General features: G+C 34.4%; 1 protein-coding gene across 1 annotated transcript in view; it reads right to left on the bottom strand.

Annotated features, from left to right (window-relative positions):
- HDAC9 (histone deacetylase 9) overlaps positions 1-20,867 on the bottom strand; it is a 718,836-nt gene that overhangs the window by 32,878 nt on the left and 665,091 nt on the right. The window contains exon 24 of the mRNA XM_039220715.1: positions 7,757-7,841. Coding sequence (XP_039076646.1) covers positions 7,757-7,841 — 85 coding nt within the window. The remainder of the gene's footprint in view (positions 1-7,756; positions 7,842-20,867) is intronic.

Here is a 20,867-nt window from a genome sequence, read left to right as displayed (position 1 = left end):
TTTACCATGTTGCTTGTATCCACTTATTAACTGTGTGACCTTGGAGAAGTTGATTAACCTAGATGTACCACAATTTACTTGGCTGTAAAATGGAAATGAAAATAGTACCTGCCTCATAGGGTTGTTAGGAAGATTAAATGAGTTAATTTATATTAATAAGGGTGCTTAGAGCAATACCTAGCACACTGAAAGCACTTAATAATTATTACTTTATTATTTGCTAGCAGCTTACAGGGTTTACATTGTATAAATAATTTAAAATAATGTCTTTCCATGACTTCACTGTAGTGAAAAACTGATATTTAGAATGATGATGCCTTCCTCCTAATTTCAAGCATTTCAATCACCAAAACTTCTTTAAAGTAAACTCTAGGGGCACCTGGGTGGCTCAGTTGGTTAAGCATCTGACGTTGGCTCAGGTCATGATCTCATGGTCTGTGGGTTTGAGCCCTGCATCAGGTTCTGTGCTGACAGATCAGAGCCTGGAGTCTGCTTCTGATTCTGTGTCTCCCTCTCTCTCTGCCCCTCCCCTACTTGTGCTTTGTCTCTCAAAAATAAGTAAACATTAAAACATTTTTAAAAATAAAGTAAACTCTACACTGACATGGGCCTCACACTCACTATCAATCCTAAGATCAAGGGTCACACACTCTTTTGACTAAGCCAGTCAGGTACCCCAAGTTTCTTCTTAAGTCTAATATTATTCATTCTTCTCTCCAAACCTTTTCTTCCTCCACACGGGAGGTGACACCACCAATTACTCAGTTGTTCAAGCCTGATACCTGGAAATTATTAATCCTCTCCATTCCAATTAATTATCATCCCAAGTCAATTCTACTTTGGAATTGAACTGCTCACATCTGACAATAACCCACACTAAATCTCCTGTCCTTATTACAGGCATAATAATCTCTTGAAGTGCAGATTTGAGCATCTTCCTTCCCTGACCGAAATGAATCCTCAAATCCTTATGAGTTAAAACCTCGTTTCCAACATTGTTGGTATCTCTTCTTTCCTGGATCTCAATAATGGAGATAGAGGAGAGAGGAAAAGAGAAAGAGACAGAAAAAAGGTAGAAAATCAAAATACAATCAAAAGGAATAAAAAGAAGAAAACTGAATGTGGTTGAGGCTTTGGGTGTGGAGTCTAAAAGCTAGTAAAGGTTGCAAGATGATTTATGCAGTGCATGGTTGCAATATGGGGAACAATCCTTTAATCCATGTGCATAGCCCCATGAGGTCAAGATATTGGACAGTTTCCTCACAACAAGAGATACATGCAAATTCCTTTCAGTTCAGAAACAATCTGGATTTTCTCCTTAACTGTCTCATGTAAATGCCCCTTCTTCTTGATAAGGGGGTAGATAAAGGATATTATCTAGAGGTCTGAAGATGGGAGGAGAAGGCTAAGAATGGCATTTCACTTAAAAGAAACAATGGTTGTCTCTTTAGAACAAGTCTTACCTTACTTTAATAGTTTTGTTTCTTTAATTACTACATAGATTTCTTAATTGCCAAGAGATCTAATTAGTACTACTCTGGTGATCTTCTTATTATACTTATAATTATATAATTATAACTTATACTTATTGGGTATATCGACAATGTTTATATTTTATTTTACCAACTAGTTATCTTCTTTGGAAACAGAGGACTAATGAAATCAACAAAATTAGCTTGCCTTTGTTTGCTTGTCACATCAGTTGTTACTTCTTATTTCATTGTGGTGCCTGAACCAGTGGATAAGTGACTACCTTATAGTCAATTACATAGTTACCTGGTATATTTTCCTGCAATGAGAAAATTGTATCCTTTTGTATATTGGCCTCAAAAGTTGAATAGATTAAGAGGACCACAAATTCACTTGTCATTGCCCTAAATATGTGTGTGTGTGTGTGTGTGTATTTTAAGAAACAGAGAATTAGCCATACTGACAAATTTTATATGCAGGGAACATGGATGTTGTTTGACAAGAACATATGTGACAGATATGGTCCCTTCCTTATTCTAGCCTATGTAACTATTTTGCTGTGATTGGCATAATACGAAATTGTAAGAAGACTCCAATTCACAGGGAAGAATCACTAGAGTGGGAAAAAGATAAAAGTGGGGATTGAGGGAGAAACTTCCAATCATTTTTTTAACGATCTTGCTTCTTATTTACCATTTTGTTGCCACAGTAGCTTCAACTTAGAAAAGTAGTGTGGTGGTATGTTAAGCCATTCCTACTGAAATTTCTCAGAGAAGTTAAGTGACTTGCTCTTCATCATGCTTGTGAGTGGTGGAGAGGATCATATTGGAGTTCCTGTCATTTTAAAATCCTCTACACTAGTGTTTTTCAACTTTTTAGCTGCAAACCGCTGGAGGATTGCAGCAAAAGTTTTAAAGAATCCTCAAATCCCTGTGTACATATATATTTTTCTTGATCCACAAATCAAAAGATACTATGATTATCACTATTATCATGCAGGAGGTCTACAAAATTGGTTGACACTTAAAAAGAGTACTCTTCTTACTAAAAATTGAGTAAGTAAAAGGAAACCATGGCTCTATACTTGTGGTTTTCATATTTTGGGGCTTCACAGATCAATATCAATATCATTCATTATATGTTTTAGAGCTTAAAATTATAGTCTTTCAAACAACATGAATTTAGTTTTATGTAAAACACACTGCAGGATTCCTCCCTTCAAAATCAGTAAAATGTTATCATGGGCCAGGACTGGTGTGAAAAATGGCATTTGGGAACCTTGCTTCTCACCTTACAGTGCAAAAGAAGGGAAGAAGAGTCAATGGACTCTATAACTTGTTAGGATGGGTTTTAGAAAAGGAAACATACAGGGGCGCCTGGGTGGCTTAGTCGGTTAAGCGTCCGACTTTCGCTTAGGTCATGATCTCGCGGTTCGTGGGTTCGAGCCCCGCGTCGGGCTCTGTGCTGACTGCCAGCTCAGAGCCTGGAGCCTGTTTCGGTCTGTGACTCCCTCTCTCTCTGACCCTCCCCTGCTCATGCTGTCTCTCTCTCTCTCTCCTAGAAATAAACAAAACATTAAAAAAAAAAAAAAAAAAAGAAAAGGAAACATACAGATGAGGGTTATCCTTCTCTGGGCTGACTCTTACCTGGCATCACTCGTTGGTGATTACAGCCACCAGCCAACTGTTAGTTTCAGTTCTGAGAGTTGCCACCTTGAAGATTAGTGATGAAAATGAGCTCACAAGTGATTTCATGTTCTTTCTAACTTAGAAGTGATTCATCATTACGGGTTAAGGAAGACAGAAGAAAACAGCTCATATATATTTTGCCTGTTCTTAATCTCTTGTCTGCATGGGTTAGCCAAGGAGTTACATTAATTAGCTAAAAAAATTAACCAGGCCTAAGAAAAAAAATGTGGCAAATATGGACAGATCAACTGATTCGTTCATTCAATAAACATTTGCACAATGCCTGCTTTGGACAGACACCATGAAAAGAATATAGCGATTAAAAACAAACACGAGCAAAAACAATCTCTGCCATGAAAACACACAGGAAATGTACCTAATCTAGAAAAACAATAAAGGGAGACTCATACATGGCTTCTCAAAAGAGATAACATCTGAGCTAAGTCTAGAAAACTTACTAGGGATGAGACAGAACACTTGTTACCAAAGTGAACAGCATGTGCACACAGGAAGCTTCTTGACCATCTCTTTTGTCATCTCAAACATAGTTTATCTTTGTATACTTCCACCATCTTGAGATGAAACCAGACCCTAACCTGTCAGAAGCGGACTTTATTACCTGTCAGGAGGAATGATTGCCCTGCTGTTGCCTCTCAAGGCCTTTTCTTCTGAGCTAAATGAGTAACATAAACAAGGACAGGACAACAGGGATGATCCTGCTGCCAAATATACTCATACATGTGGCCAGGCAAAGGGCCAATGCTAATCACAGCCTCCAGCACCTGCATACCCTCAGCTGGGGGGCTCGGTTCTCAAAAAGAAATTCACATAAGGCCTGTCAGCACCTTGCTGTCTGCCTTGGGACAAGGCTATCTAGGAACTTGCCTGAATGTTTCCCACATGCTACAAATCCTCCTTCTAAACATTTACATAGTTTTCTGATACTGTAGTCCCAAATCATAGCACAAAAGAATCCTTCACAACCTATACTGAAAATTCAAACACCTCCCAAAGTTAAAAGGAGGCACCTGTGTGATGCTCAGAGACACATGTGAAGAGGAGGTTCTTCAGTTAAACAAAGGCCACCTTAAAGGCAACCTGTGCAGTTGCAAAGGACCCCCGTATACAGAAGGGCCCCCATGTTTGGTTCAGTGGTCTGCTGTCATCTTCATGAAATTATGATAATTTTTTAACAAGGAAGCATTCACACATCTTCATTTTGCACAGAGATCCACAAATTCTGTAGTGGGTCCTGACTAGTTTCCTCACCAAAGGGGAAATGGGAAGCCTCATCAATGGCCTGTAGCCCTATAAGAGGACTTGAAATGGAAGATTGGGTTATAAAACAGAGAAAAGTAAAAGAATACAATTTTATGGTTTGTAAGGAAATCTAGCATTGTTTGCTAAGGCAGAAGCCCATAATTTTAATTTTTCAAGCCATTATGAAGTTTGTTACTCAAAACACCCACCTTATTTTATTGCTTAATGGACCTTATGCATTATTTGGCCCCTTTCTGGTTCTTTAGTTTGGAAGTGTGTCCCCAAAGACATACAATTCAAATGGTCCCAAATGACACACATTTAAAAGAACCACATAAAAATGTACCATATCGTGTCAAAGCCACAGTCTCAAACAACTTTCTCTGTACTGCTTTCTACTTCATGTCCCAAATGACAAGAGATCATTCTCATCTTGTATTTGTCTTTCCATTTACAACCTTTACTCACCATTCAGTTCCTTCTCAACCACAACTTGAGTTCTCCCTGTGGTAATGTTACTATCAGTCTTTCCTGGCAAATATCTTTTCACGTCACTAACACCTTGATTTTTATCAGGACTGGCTGCATAATTTGCAAGGCCTAGTGCAAAATAAAAGTGTGGGCCCCTTGTTTAAAACTTAGTAAGAATTTAAAGGCAGCAATAAGAAGAGCATGAAACTATGCCCTGCATCTTTCTAAGTGTGGAGCCTATCTGAGTGCACAGGCTGAACATCCATGAAGCCTGCTTTGATTCTCAGTGGCCCAAATTGGATCATGTACCTCATTCCTTAACCAATCACTGTTAAGAGGGTTGACTAGTTTAGGCTTAGACTAAGAATAGCTTCTCTGGAGCTGGGCATAAGTTCCTCTTTCCTGAGCTGCATGGTATCTGGGAGCAAGGATTCATGACTAAAACCAGGCTTGCTTCTTTTGAGTAGAAGTTAGGAAGCCATTGTTGCTGAGTAGCCAACAACAGTACCCATTACGTCATGTGTCCACGACTAAGAAAGAGGAGGTCTTCTTCAGAAACTCCCTTAGATGCAAGCCCTAGTTTCCTAGGTTTCCTTGATTTGAAGATCAAATCCTACCAACTTAAATCTGCCTACTCTCCATTCCCAGGCTCCCGTGCACTTTAAACCTCTCCCCTGCTGCCAACCTTTCTACAAGTACGTTCAGGGGTGAAAAAGATGGGATTCCCATATTCCTGATTATCATCAAAATAAGGAACCAAGACTAACAGACCATAAAATACACAAAAAAATCCCCTCAAATAGAATAAATTAAAAAATATATTACTAACTAAAATTCACATGTTAGTGTTGAGAGTTGATGGAAGTACTGTATTTACAAGTGCTGGGTGGAATCCTCAGTAGTAGTTTAGAAGGAAGGGGAATTTTAAATGAGGATAATTGTCAGTGTTGGCTGCTGTGGAATGTATTTTGGAACAGAAGACTAATTCACAGTCCACAGTGGTAGAATTCTCATACAGCAAGTTTTGATAGTAGAATGAGTTTTTTTTCAAGAGACAAACAGGTTTGTTTGGCTAGAGCAGACTGAACAAATCACTTGAAAACATCAGTGGTAAAGTCATGCAGTAGAAAGTTATTACCAGGAAATCAGATCCAATACAAAAGTCAACAGTACAGTTTTTAAAGATGTACATGAACTGTGATTTTTTACTCTCCCAAACATTCACTCTATCTGGCCTGAATCCTGTTCAGTCCTTACGACCAAGCTCAGGCCCTATCACTGCCAAGAAGCCTTCCTTGAACCTTCCTTGAACCTTCCTCACTCTCTATTATCTCTCAATCCAGCTGAAAGGGACTTAAGAAAGTGAATGCTCCCTCTCCACTAGCTCAGTGTACCTCATGATCCCATATTGGGAGGATCTATTGAAATGTCTCTCACTGGACTATAACTCTTTGATGCAAGAAATTCTACCTATTCTTCTTCACAACTTCTGTACCTTGTTGACTGACAGAATTATCTTCTATCAACATATCATAAGTATTCAAGAATGCTTAATACAATGAGAATATACATAAAGACAATAACTTTTAATAATCTATGTGTATAACTGCAAAAGAATGCTCAGAATAAATGAAAATAATATGTATAAAACTAGGTATTTTTATACTATTGATAACTTGAAGGGGGTATTAGATTAGATGTAGATGAATTTAAGGAGGCTGTCAAAGATCATTTTAAGAGCCCTTTCCTTAAGCTCTAGAATAATATATAATAGAGTCTCTTAATTTATTCTCAATAGAAACGAGACAGTATAATGACAGGATTTTGTACTCAAGCTTATGGAATCTTCTCCAGCCTCCCCTTCAGTTCCTTTATCTTAGTCTTTTTTCAGAGCTTTTGGTTCCCAATATTTGAACGTTTCCATTTCTACCCTCTTAAAAATCCTTAAAATTTGGACTTTATGCCAGTTATGATATAATTAGTAAACATATACGGGAAACCTATGATCCTCAATCCAAGCATGAGTGAAATTAAGTAAAGTCGAGATTGCTTTGAGCTCCCGTATGGCACGATTTGTAAATAGTCACAGCACCCCAAATATACCCATATTTCCAAATTCTACTGATCTAGCAAAGAGAAGGACTCAGAAAGCTGGAAGGTGGTTTCTTTAGTGTATTTAAAAAAATGCTTCTATAGGACAAGTAGCAAAGCTAAGGGTTTTCCTGATTATTCTTCACATGTAATTTTGACATTTGGTTTTTCCCTTCATGATAACTTTCATGTTAATTCATGCTTGATTTCAGTGTGTGTGTGTGTGTGTGTGTGTGTGTGTTTGTATTCTAAAAAGAATACATGTTAACAAAGTAATAACAACATGAAGGGATATGGAGAGTAAAGTTTCTGACTTTCACTGCTTTGTTTAAATTTTCTAATAGTGAGGCTTTTTCACTAACTTTTCCCTCTCTTGACAAACTTAAAACCAGTAAATGATTTCTGAATTCTAACATCATTAGGAGATAATTACCCTCAGCTAAGATTAGACAATATAGGTAAAATTTCTATATTAATTTCATTTTTTTGGATAGATACTTAGTGGCAGTAATGAAAAAAGAACCCAAGTACTTGGAAAATATGAGAAAAACAAGGTTCTAAATCTAGAGCCTCTGAGTTGTCAGTGTCAGGTGAGCTCACCATATTAAGAGCAAGGTAGTAACACATTTAAGTATGAATACATAATGTGTGTGAATTATAATTCTAAACACGTTTCTCATATTTGAGAAAGTTAAATATGTTTTTCATGTGCTCTCATTCTCAATATATTTAATTAATTGTACCTTATTACAAATAAAAGAAAATTAAAGACATACTTTGAATTTCAATGATCTTCTGTAAAGAAATAACAGCATTCATATTTGGAGTTTGGTGGAGAATATCTTCTGCAAGCGGCTCCAGCTGCAAGAACAGTAGATAATAATGAGCAGAATATTACAACTCTAAAGTCTGACAGAAGCAAAGCAAATTGAAACAACCTAAAAAAAAAAAAAAGCCTGCTCTAAGAACTAGTTAACATTTTCATTCTGCTGATAGCAGTTCTAAAAGTATAGCCAGTTTTATTCTGTTTTGCAGCCATGTAATTGAATTCCAAAGGGCTTTTCTATTGGTCACAAAACTAATCTATGAAGTCCCTGAAGCAGGTGCATGTCTGTGTATTATTCATTAAAAATTTGAGTTATTTGTGTAATTTTTGTGGGTTCTTCACAAACCAAATTCCATCATGTCTGTATATGCAGCTGGGCCCTGCAAACAAAACCTCAGGGAAGTTGCAGTAGATAGAAAGTAGGCAGTCTATTATCCATACTTCTGTAGTATTTTTACATCCAGCCACATTACACTTTTAGACACTTCACAGTAGAAAGCTCTAAGACACAGCTGCTCTTATTCAATTGATATTAAAGAAATGGTAGAGAAAATGTTCAAATAAAACCAAAGCTAAAATAACTGCATTTTTAAAGGGAAATAACTGTGCATTTTCATTTAACTTCTACTACATTCATAACTAGGCTTCCATGTGGAAGCATGGGACAAATTCTTGTCTTGGAAATCTATCATGATCTTCTGGAATTACATTGATTTTTCATGGACAAGCTTAGCAAACATTGCTTTGTGAGGAATGAAGAGGAATTTTAAATAATTTATGGATTGTTCTGGCAGAACTAAATCTGATGATGCATCCTGGGAATACCTTGGTGATGTTGCTTGGTGTGTAGCAGCAGAAACCCTATACCCAGAATCTTGCAAACAAAATAGCTGTCTAGCTATTGTAACCCAGAAAACAAGGAAAGTAATACTATTTATTAATAGTATTAACTAATAGTATTAGTTAATACAAAGGTATTAACTAAAAAGGAGTTTTCGTAGAGAACCTGAAGTTAGTAGTCTCAAATTCAAATTATAATATGGTCAAATTATAATATGGCTCGAAAAGGAATCGATGTCACCAGACATTGTACTGAAACATAAGCTCATCTATGTCTCTTTTTCTGTAGAAAAAACCTAAAACTCAGGAATTCCAAGTTTCCACAGCATATGTGAATGAATCTTTCCCCCAGGGTCTCTCTCAATTGATTATTCTATACTTCAATCATGGAATCTAAAACAATAGCACCTTTCTTCCAGATGCCATAGGATAACTGACTAGCTCAGGGATATTTATACATGGGTAAATTCACTAAATACAACTTTTAAGAAGTTATTTTTTAGCTGCCAAAGAAAAACCTTTAAAACATCAAAAGGATATTTGCAATATAGTTTAGTGAGAGAAAAAAAATGTCAGTGAAAAGGTTCTGTAATCTCAAATTCTTTAAATTTGTTAAAATTATTTTTTAAATCTGGTATTTCATACACTGTCTTTAAGAATATGTTACCCTAGTAACACCCTCTTAACTCAGAGGAACTAATTGATCATAGGCAGTAGGTTAATTGGAAAACTTACTCAAGAATTAGATAGGGTTGAACAACCTTGCTTATAACTGCTCTTTCCTTTCACTTATGTCTCAGAGCTTAGAGAACATTTTTAATAGAAACCAGGTAGAATTTACTAACAAATTTTTTTGAAACATCACTCTGTGTCCAAATATCTAAGAACAAAACAATAAGGTGATTTCAGCATGTTTAGTTCTTCAAAAAGCTCTCCTGTGACATTAGAGAAAAAATGCTGACAAATTGAAAGGTGCAGGCTACTGGAAAGAAAACTACAGGTAGATCATTAATACAAAAACCTCATTTCTGGAATTCTCTTGCATTAAGGTTTGTGGGCTATTTTTAAGATCTGGGTTATGCAGAATGTAAATGTGATTTAGGGTGTTGAAAGTAAAAATGCAAACAACACTAAACCTCCAATTTGGAATGGTCAGTTAAATACGATGAAGTTGTGTCTACTTATAAAAGCAACCTAGAGAATTAAAACAATTACACTGATAATTTAAACCCCCCAAACCATTTGCCTGCATGCTTTTAGGTGAATGCCCTTTGGAGGACTTAATCTTCAATAAATTGCCGCAATTTGCTTCATTTTGAGGGTATAAACACAGACAGAGATAAATCCAGAAAGTTCTGCGTGTTTTCCTTGGCAGCTTTGCAGAGAAGGTAATAGGTAATACTCTGAGTTGGTAAGAAGGCAAGCAGCATGTAGGGTCTGTTTTCATATAATTAAACCTTGTAGAAAGGGACCACAGAATTGAGTTTTCTAGAGTATTTGTTGATTTAATCATTCAAAATTATAAGCTCTAAAAATATCTGATTGAAGCATATATTTAACAAATATTTATAAGTATTAGTCATTATTAGTAATCTAATAAGTAACTATAATGAAATAATACTAAATGAATAGTCATTTTTTAAAAATTTGGACAAAAAGTAAGAATATGCAGTAAAATTCTGTTATGTATTTAGTTTGGCTGATAAGATGTAGCAAAAACACTGGCTGTTGAAGCTCATCAATGTTAGTAAGAGATATTAAAAGATAAATAAGGAAGTAATTTGTGTAAAACAGTACTTTTGTATGCAAAACTTACAGTAAGATAAAGCAGATGCAGATGAAGGAAATGTCACACACCCATCATGCTATCTTTGTTGAGCAATTTTCATCAAGTGATGATAATTATCATTGGAGTAATAAGATACACCAGATAATTTTAACACAACCTCTTGACACATGAAGTTCTCATCCAGCTTTATCATATCTAAAGCTTAAAAGCAACCATTACTTACAGAACTGCTTTATACAAATTTTCTGATTCAGTGACAGAGAAATTTGTTTTTCTATATTTTTTATAGAAAGTGGCAATACCATATTGATGTAATTCAAATGTTTACTAAGTTTCTCATATCACGTAATTTCTAAGTAGTACAGCTATTTTAAAACACCATAAAATTGTGGCTATTATCATGTTGTAAATAAGTAATTTTCATATTCTCAGATCTGAATCTAAGATCATTTAATAAAAATCATTTTAGTTGGCTAACATAGATTTACAGAAATAGGCAAAGGTATTCTTGGAGAAGCTATTGAGTAGTAGTTTTAATATTCACTCTATATTCATGAGACATGAAAATCAACTTTATTTTTTTCATGATTTAGAAATGAACAGGGAAAAAGCTGAACAGAGAAAAAGCTAAACAGAGATTTTTGCAAATAGGTACATGAAGACTGATGGATACATCAATCAAGCAAAGATCTACCAACTACTCTTGTTAGCTTTTATGTTTCCCAAATATGCCAAGTATTTTCACACTTTTATGCCCTTATTTATTCCGTTTCTTCTAAATTCTATTTTCTCTATCCTTATTTGAATTGCTGAAATCTTACTAAATCATCTGAGGACCAATATAAACATTATCTGCTCTGTGAAATCTTTTCTAAAATTCTCTAATAGGGCAAATTGCTTCCACCTCTGTTCTTTGTTTCCACACAAATATTCTTGTTTACTCTACACATCATTGTCGTAAGCTATGTAGTAAGAAAATGAAGCCATATGGGTTCACCATGGTATTTTCTCTTGGTAAATTTGGCATTAAAGATTCAATTTTGGGGACACCTGGGTGGCTCAGTTGATTAAGCATCTGACTTTGGCTCATGTCATGATTTCCTTGTTCACAAGTTCATCACCCTCCCCCCCTCCCGCCCCCGACCCCCGGCCTGCATTGGGCTCTGCACTGATAACTCAGAACCTAGAGCCTGTTTCGGATCTGTGTCTCCCTCTTTTTCTGTCCCTTTCCTGCTTGGGCTGGCATGCTCTCTCTCTCTCTTTCAAAAATAAATAAAAACACTAAAAATATTAACTTTGTAAATTATTATAGTGTTTATCCAAATTTTCAATCTTGATTCAGTTTTTTCAAGGTTACATTTTTATAAGAAACTTCCCATTTCAAATGAAATTTCAAATTTTTTACATATTTTTAAAACATTCTTTTATAACCCATACATTAAAATTTGTGGTAAGTTCACTTTTTTCATTTCAACTACTGGTAATGTGTAACTTTTCTTTGTCAATAAGTCTTGCTAGATTTCTATAAATTTTCTTATTTCAAATAACTAAACTCTGACTCTTTTTCCTTTTAAAAAATCTGTTTAATATTTATTTTTGAGAAAGACAGACAGACGGACAGACAGAATGTGATAGGGGGCAGTGAGAGAAGGAGACACAGAATCTGACGCAGGCTCCAGGCTATTACATGTCAGCACAGAGCCAGACATAGGGCTCAAACTTATGAACCGTGAGATCATGACTTGAGCCAAAGTCGGATGCTTAACCAAATGAGCCACCCAGGTGCCCCCTAAACTTTGAATTTTAAATATCTTATATATTATGTTTGTTTTGTATTTCATTATTTCTTCTCTACATACATCTTTTGCTTACTTGTTTAATTTATTGCTTTGATTTTCTAATTTCTTGAGTTATATACTTCTATTTTTAAACTTTCTTCTATTCTAATATAAACACTTAAAAGCTTCATTTCCCCAAATTCACCTTTATATACATGACACAAATTTTAATATTTCATATTTTCATAATCATTGAACTCAAAATATTTTCTAATTTTCATTGTGATTTGTTTGGCACATGAGATACTGTACTTTGAAATCTCCAAATTTAAATGAGATTTTCCTATTAGTTTTTTATTTCAAATTATGTAACTACTCTTTTAGTTTTGTTTTTATACTTCATTTTATTTTACATCATTGGTATCTTACTTTTATTTTATTTTACTGTAGTAAGAACACTTAACATGAGATCCAAACACTTAAAAAATTAAGTGTCTGTTAATTGTTGACTCCAGGCATTATGACACAGAGCAGATCACCAGAGCTTATTGATCTTGCTTGACATAAACTTTATACTCATTGATTAGTAACTTCTCATTTCTCTTTCCCTTCAGCCCCTGACAACCAACATTCACTTTCTCATTCTAAGAATTTGATTATTCTAGATACCTCATGTATGTGGAATCATCCGGTATGTGTCTTTCTGAAACTGGACTATTTCACTTAGGTAATGTCTTCAAGGCTCATTCATGTTTCACATATAGCAAAATCTTTTCTTTTAAAGGCTGTATAGTATTCCATCATGTGTTTATACCAGATTTTCTTATTCATTCATCTTTCAGTAAACACTTAGCTTGGGCGCACATCTTGTTCTTGGTAAGTAGTGCTGCAATGATCACGGGAGTGCTAATATCTACTCTATCATACGGCAGTTTTATATTTAATTTTTTGAGGGCCCTGCATACTGTTTTCCAGAGCAGTATACCATTTTGCATTCCCACCAAGAGCATGCAAGGGTTCCAATTTCTCCACATCCTTGGCAATACTCCTCTTTGCCATTTTTGATAAAAGTCATACTGACAGATGTGAGGTGACATCTCCATGTGGTTTTGACTTGCATTTCTTGATGATTAGTGACATTAAACATTTTTTCATATACTTTGTGGCCAGTATATACCATCTTTGTAGAAATTTCTGTTCAAGTCCTTAGTCCATAAATTAGATTATTACCATTTTTTTTTTACTACTGAGCTATTAAGAGTTCTTGTATTTTTAGATACCTTATCAGATATATGGTTTGCAATTATTTTCTCCAATTCCATAGATTGTCTTTACAGTCTGTTGATTGTTTCTTTTGCTATACAGCTTTTTTAATTTGATACAGTCCTATTTGTTTATTCTTGGTTTTGTTGCCAGTGATTTTGGTGTCATATCCAGGAAATTGTTGCCAAGACCAAGGATCATGAAACTTTCCCTGGTTTCTTTTAGGAGTTTTACAGTTTTGGGTTTTACATTTAAATCTTAATACACTGAGTTTATTTTTGTGTATAAGGTAAGATAAGAGTCCAGTTTCGTTCTTTTGTAATAGATACCAGTTTACCCACCATTTGTTTAAGAGACTACTCTTTCTACAATATGTATTCTTGGGACAATATATGTGTGGATTTATTTACGTGCTCTCTATTCTGTTCTCTTGGTTTCAAAGTCTATCTTTATGGCATTGCCATACTGTTTTAATTATTAACCTGTGTAATCTATTTTGAAATCAGGAGGCATGAAGACTCCAGCTTTGTTCTTCTTTTGTAAGATTGATTTGTTTAATAATGGTCTTATGTGGTTTCATATGAATTAAATTTTTTTTATTCCTATAAAATATGCCATTGGGATTTTGGTATGGATTGCTCTGAATATGTTGGTCACTTTGGGAAGTATGGGCATTTTAACATTATCAGGTCTTCTAATCCATAACCGTGGATTATGTTTCCATTTGTCTGTATTACGTAATATTGATTCTGGTTTAATTTCACGTGGTAAGAGGTTATACGGTATATGAATTCAATTAGTTGAAATTTATTGAAATTTGCTTTATGTCCCCAAATATGGTTTATTCTTGGAAACATTACAACTGTCCTTGAAAAGAATGATTTTCTGCAGTTTCTGGGTATGGCTTATTATATATTTCAATTAGGGTGAGTTTATGAAGGTATTTAAATCTATATACCTCCCACCCCTTTTATTATCTTCTTTCTCAATCAAGTTTCTGAGAGAGGTATGTTAAAATCTGTCACTGTGATTCTGGTTTTGATTATGTTTCTATTTGCTTTTTTCAATCTTTACCTGATATATTTTGAACCGTATGATTAGATACATTACTTTTGAATTGTTTCACCTTCTCAGTTAACAGAATATTTTACTACTATGAAGCATCTCTATCTCTAGTTCCTTTTTTTGGTCTTAAAGTCCACTTTACCTGATATTAATATAGACACAAAAGTTTTCCTTCAGTTAATTTCTGTAGTTTTTCTTTTTATATTCAAACTTTATCATTATATTATAGAAAGTGTTCCTTTAAATATCACTTTTTTTATTACAATGGGATAATCTTTTGTTCTTATTGGTGAACTAAATCCATTTGTGGAACTGCACAAGCTGATTCTAAAGTTGTATATAAAAACACAGAAGGGACAAACGTAGCCAAGACTATCCTGAAGACAAAAAAATAAATATGAATTTTGTTCTACGAGATATCAAGATTTCTTATAAAACTACAGTAGTTAAGGCAGTATAATACTATCAAAATGACAGACAAAGAGACCTGTGGAAAAGAAGAGCATCTCTATGAGTATACAGACAATGATACTCATACTCAGCCATAAGGAATAGATGGTATTTTCAATAAATGGTGTAGGATCAACTTAATTCACATGAAAAAAAACAACACACAAAAACTTTACTCTACTTCATGCTATACACACATTCAATTCCTAATGGACTTTACTGCTAACTGGTGAGGTAAAAATAAAGCTTGAAGGAAAGAATAAAGAGAATATTTTTATAGCTTTGGCAATACACAAAGAAATCTTTGAAAGAATACAAAAGAGTTAATCATAAAGGAAATTATAGATTATACTACATTAAAAATTACTTTTATTTATCAAAAGAGACAATTAAAAGGGTAAACAGACCAGGTATGTCACCACATGACACCAACAATAGAATCCATAAACAACTGCTCAAATCAGTAAGAAAAATAACAATCTGAAAGTGGACAGAAGACTTTATAGGTACTTCAAAAATGGGGTATACACATAATGAAAAAGTAGATGAAGATCTGCTTTACTTCATTAGTAGTTAGGCAAGATAAAATCATGATGATAAACTCCAGACATCCAAAAACCATGACTCTGGACCTCAAACTCCAGACTCCAAAACCATGATGATAAACTCCAACAGACATTCTGTTGGATGTAGACATCCATGTCTACAATTTTAAAAAGATTGACAATATCAAGTGTTGGAAGTATATAAAACAATGGAAACAATCATATGCTGTTGGTAGGTATATGAATTGCGACAAGCACTCTGGAAAAGTTTATTATCTACAAAGACTAAACACATGCAAATCCCACAATCCAGCAGTACCACTTTTAGGTATATAGTCAACGGAAATGTGTATACAAATGCACCAAGAAACATATATAAAAAGTCCATTATAGCATTGAACATAATGGATCCCAAACTGGAAAAATTCTCCATAATCATTAAAAGCAAAATAAATAAAGTGTGGCATTTTCCTATTCTTTTTATAAAGTGTAATAATACTACATAATAATGCAAATGAATGAATTATAGCTAGCTGCAATACCATGGATGAATCTCATAAACATAATATTGAGTAAAAGAAGTTGTATACAAAGAGATACATGATTTCATGTATATAAAGTTAAAAAACTGGTAAATTAAAATCTTATGTTGAGAAAGGGGCTACTAATTGGAAAAGGAAATATGGGGTTCATTGAAGTGTTGACATTATTTTATTTCTTGACTTGGTTTGTGGTGATTTATGTGCCTGATGTATGGTATTTCAATGAGTTGTGCATTCATACCTTATACAGTTTTCTGAATATTATATTTTACAACTAAAAAGAATTTTAAAAAGACATTATGTTTTCTGACATAAAGAAAAGGGAAGTCAACCTGGTTCTTGAGTTCCTATTTTTTCTACATAATAATGGTACATTTAGGTAAAAAGTAAAAATGTAGGTATTTCAGCAAAATAACAAGTTATATTCTTAGATAAAGGCTACAAATTCACCTACGAAGGGACTAAAAGACCCACTCTAACATGCAAAGCAACACAGAAAAAATTCAGAAAGGGTTCAGTTGTCAGGATGAAAGATATTGTGAAACTTTGGATGATCATCAAGACCAAGAGGATAAGGGAAGCAGTTTGCCATATAGTCCTGACTTCCCATGCTGATGAACTATTATCAATTCCCTACTGAGGAGGGAATGGTGGTTAAAACTCAACTTTCATTTAAATAATTGTCTTGGAGATGTCTGCAATTAGTTGTATATGTTTAATTTGATTGCTTAAGTAAATCTGGTTATAATTTTATCCATATTGTGATTCATGAGTCATTCTCAAAATAATCCCCTTTATTCATTTGAAGTCATTAAAATCTTTGAGCAAGCAGATTGAAAAAAAAGTCAATCAGGATGGATTCCATTCATAGTCAAGTCACTACACTGACAGACTATTGAGATTATTCAGATTGAGTCTGCCTGCATCTTAGCTACATGTGGATGACGTCACATAGCAATAAAGAAACATCTCTGGCCAAGAGGAGTTCTATAAATCTAATGAGTTCTATAAATCTCCTGATACTCTCAGAAGAACCAAGAAACAAAGGGTACAGTCATGGCCATGGAGCCCACTTAAAATATTATAGGACTCCTTCAATAAAATAAAAGACACAAGCGGGCTAGATTTGGAGATTATTCCTGAGGTTATTGTACTGTTTACTGAACTTCATTCAAAGCCACCATGATACAATATATCAGCTAATGAATGAAAGAAGGAAGACTATGAACAAATGCCTCTATTCACTATCATATCCAAATAGTATCTCATAGTTTCTATGACATTTAACCATGGCAAATATTGACTTAATGGTATACGTAAACACCGATAACAAGAACTAGCTAAATAGTTAAAAATGAACTTAAAGGTAAAAAGGAGGCATAGTGGTTTAATGGAAAGAGAATAATGAATGCAAGTAGTTGGATAATTTATACTATCAATATTTTAAGCCTTGAGATAAGTTTACAGATACAATGAGAAAACATTTCAAACCACAGTTGATTTAGGAAAATTATATATATAATTTATTAGGGAAATTACATATATATATGAAGGTACATGTTAAGATGAAGTTTCAATAATATTGAAAGCAAATTTTCTCAGTGCTTTATGTGTAGTTTCCTAACACAATGTCCATTACTTAAGATATTAATTTTTATTAAGAAGGCTTAGTTCATTCTATATGCCAAAAATCTTGTTTCCTTGTCCCTGTTTTTCAAATAAGTTTAATTTTGATAGTTATACTTGGTAAGTCCTTCCGTTTTGTCTTTGATCCTTTGTTTTCTTCCCCTTCCTGTGTTTTTAAATTTTCTCTCCTTTAATCTAATTTACATGTTTTTAAACTGCTTTTTCTTGAAGTTTTTTGTTGTTGTGTAGTAAAGAGATTTATACTACACTCTTTTCCAAATGTCGATTTTTCTGTTAAGATGACCTGTTTCATGTCATGTAACAAGTGGTGTGCTGGCAAATGTTTAACAGAAATAGCTGTAATTTGTAGCATTTGCTGAATTCCATGGTGAAAATATTCCCACTAAGGCCTACTTCAAGCCAGTGAGATGTCACTGAACTCAGATGTGAGTAGACATGCGCGCGCGCGCGCACACACACACACACACACACACTTTGCTCTCACAAGCCATTGAAAGCCAACTCCAACATATCATTGATAGACTATTACTTTGTTTATTGATTATCAGGGGAAAATTCTTAATGATTATCTCCTTAATGATTTTTTTTCTTGTATGAGAGTCTGCTTTCTTCAAAAGTCATACACTGTTTTGTTATTATTTTACCCCCAACACAGGGCTTGTTTGTTCATGTCTTCCATGTTTTCCACAGAAATTCCAATTCCTTACCATATTCCATTCCACTGATCCATCCTCATTATTTACTTTTATTCTACTCAAAGTAGCCTCTCCTGTGCCCAAAACAAAACAAATCCAAAACATAGCCACCCACAATTCTAAGAAGTCTTAATGTCTTTATCTATGTATTTTTGTGACAAGAGATAAATCCTTTCCTTTGGTTTTAGCTTGTCAAAATCTCATTTTTATTCAAGACCAAGAAAGGTTAAATGTTATCTCTATTAAAATAGTCCCCCATTCTCATAGTTAAAAACAAAGGGTCCTATATTATATTCCCAAAGTACTTTGTTTATATTGCTTTTACTTTTATTTGTATTAGAACTTTTGGAAATAAAATATATGTCCAATAAAAGACTATTGAATGAAAGGGCAGATAAATGAATGTCATAACGTTTGTTTCACCATGTAAGAGAAATGCTTTCTCTCTTTTATTGGTAATCAGAACCCTCTAGCTAACATTCCTTTTAACACCTTCTGAAAAGCCTAAAGACAAACAGTATGTGAGCTGTACATGATAAAGTTTTGAATCATCCAGACAACTTCTTCTTTGTCATTTGTTAAAACAGAAAAACAAGCAAAAAAAAAAAAAATCCAAATATCATTTTGGTTCTGCTTCTCATAAGCCTTGTAAATATAAGAAATGCAACATAAGTACAATGGAAAGTATCTTCAAATATTATTTTCCAAAACATTTTTCCTCTCTTTAGATTATTCATACATTCCCTTTCAGAGTGTGGATAGGTTTCAAAATCTAAGAGAAAACCATGGAAAAACATTGTTCTGTATTATAATACAGTAACTCTGTATTCAATTCTCCCTTTCTCTCTACTCATGAATTCCAAAAATTGAAGAGCTTGCAAGCTTTGCCAGATTCACACCAATTCCCCAATGGAGTCAGTCATACATAATCTGACAGATGAAGAGATGGCAAAACTACTTCTTTATTCAAAATCTAAAGCAAACAAACCCCTGATGACCAACTTGGACAATACCATCTCAAAAGTTCACCTCAGGGGTGGTTGTCAACACCTACTACAGTCAGTTCAAGTTAAATTTTCAGCATCTTCAGAGCAAAAAGTCACCTTGGGAAGATTATGAATACACACAACCACTAAGTGTAATCACTGTTGCTGAAATCCAAGTCAGATGAAAGCAGCTGAGACTACTCAACAGTAGAGTACTGAGACAGTAGTTATTACAAAGAAGAGAAAGGAGAAAAAGGAAAGGAGAAAAGGAGAAAGAAAGGAAGACAGGAAGGGAGAGAGAGAGACAAAGACAGACAGAGAGAGACAGAGAGAGAGAGAGAGAGAAAGAAAGAAAGAAAGAGGGAAGGAAGGAAGGAATGAAGGAAGAAAAGAGAAAGAAAAGAAATGAGGGCGGGAAGAGGAGAGAAGGAGGAGGAAGGAACAAGGAAGGAAAATAGAGGGAGGAAGGAAGGAGTAAAAGCCAAACCCTAGTAAGAGTTAATGAGATATTTTTAAAAAGCTATAATTGATATTTTTATAGCATTTTATGGTGACAGATGGTAGCTACACTTGTGATGAGCATAGTATAACATATAGAGAAGCTGAATCATTATGTTATACCCCTGCAACTAATGTTAACATAGTTTGTCAACTGTACTCAAATAAGAAAACATTTTTAAAGAAGAAAAAAGAAAAAAAAAACTTGCCATAGACTCAAATATAAACGGTGAACCTTTAGTACCAGAGGCTGTAGCATCATTTAGTACCAGAGGCTGTAGCTTCCATGTCTACAGCATTTGTGTTTTTTATCTAACAAGCTTAAAACTGTCATTTATTCTGTTTTGACAGGTGGGCTTTTAATGGCCATGTTTTCAACTTACTACCTAAGGCTCTTCCTCCTACATGTCCTCTTCTGTCTTTTACCTGCCTGAAGTTTTTCACTGTTTTTGTTTTAGTTTCCACAGGAATGGCAAGGCTTAAGCTTTTCTCACCTTTTGGGAATATTTCTTTCAGGGGAAGCAACCCAGGGTGCTGTTAATTGGCTTTGCATAACAGTAGGCAAATTTGGCCTTAAAGTAACTGTGCCATTGTTTGCTGGCCAGCACAAATGCAGAGTACCAAAATCATTTTCTTTGAGAACCTCCCAGATGTTTCTATTACTAATTCTAAAAATGATGTAACTATTTACATAAGTATCACTGATGTCATTTCAAGCAACTGGATTCTTCTCATTTAGATAGTCACTTCTGTTTCTTGCAAACCCCAAGCTAGTGTTTTTAAGTGCTTCACTGAAGAAGTTAAAAAATATTCATCATAGTGTGATTGGGTTGATAAATCTAAATTCTGAACTTTGCCAAGAACAAGAAAAAAATGGACTTCTGGTATGTCTTCAAAATCAGTTGTTTCAAGGAATTTTCTGTACCATCATGCTCAAATTAGTTTCAATACAACAGTACGTTA

This window comes from Hyaena hyaena, unplaced genomic scaffold (assembly GCF_003009895.1).
Source record: "Hyaena hyaena isolate Hyena2069 unplaced genomic scaffold, ASM300989v1 scaffold_904, whole genome shotgun sequence".
Classification (NCBI taxonomy): Eukaryota; Metazoa; Chordata; class Mammalia; order Carnivora; family Hyaenidae; genus Hyaena; species Hyaena hyaena.
Note: the sequence above shows the minus strand (reverse complement) of the source record. Positions and strands in the feature narration are given on the sequence as shown.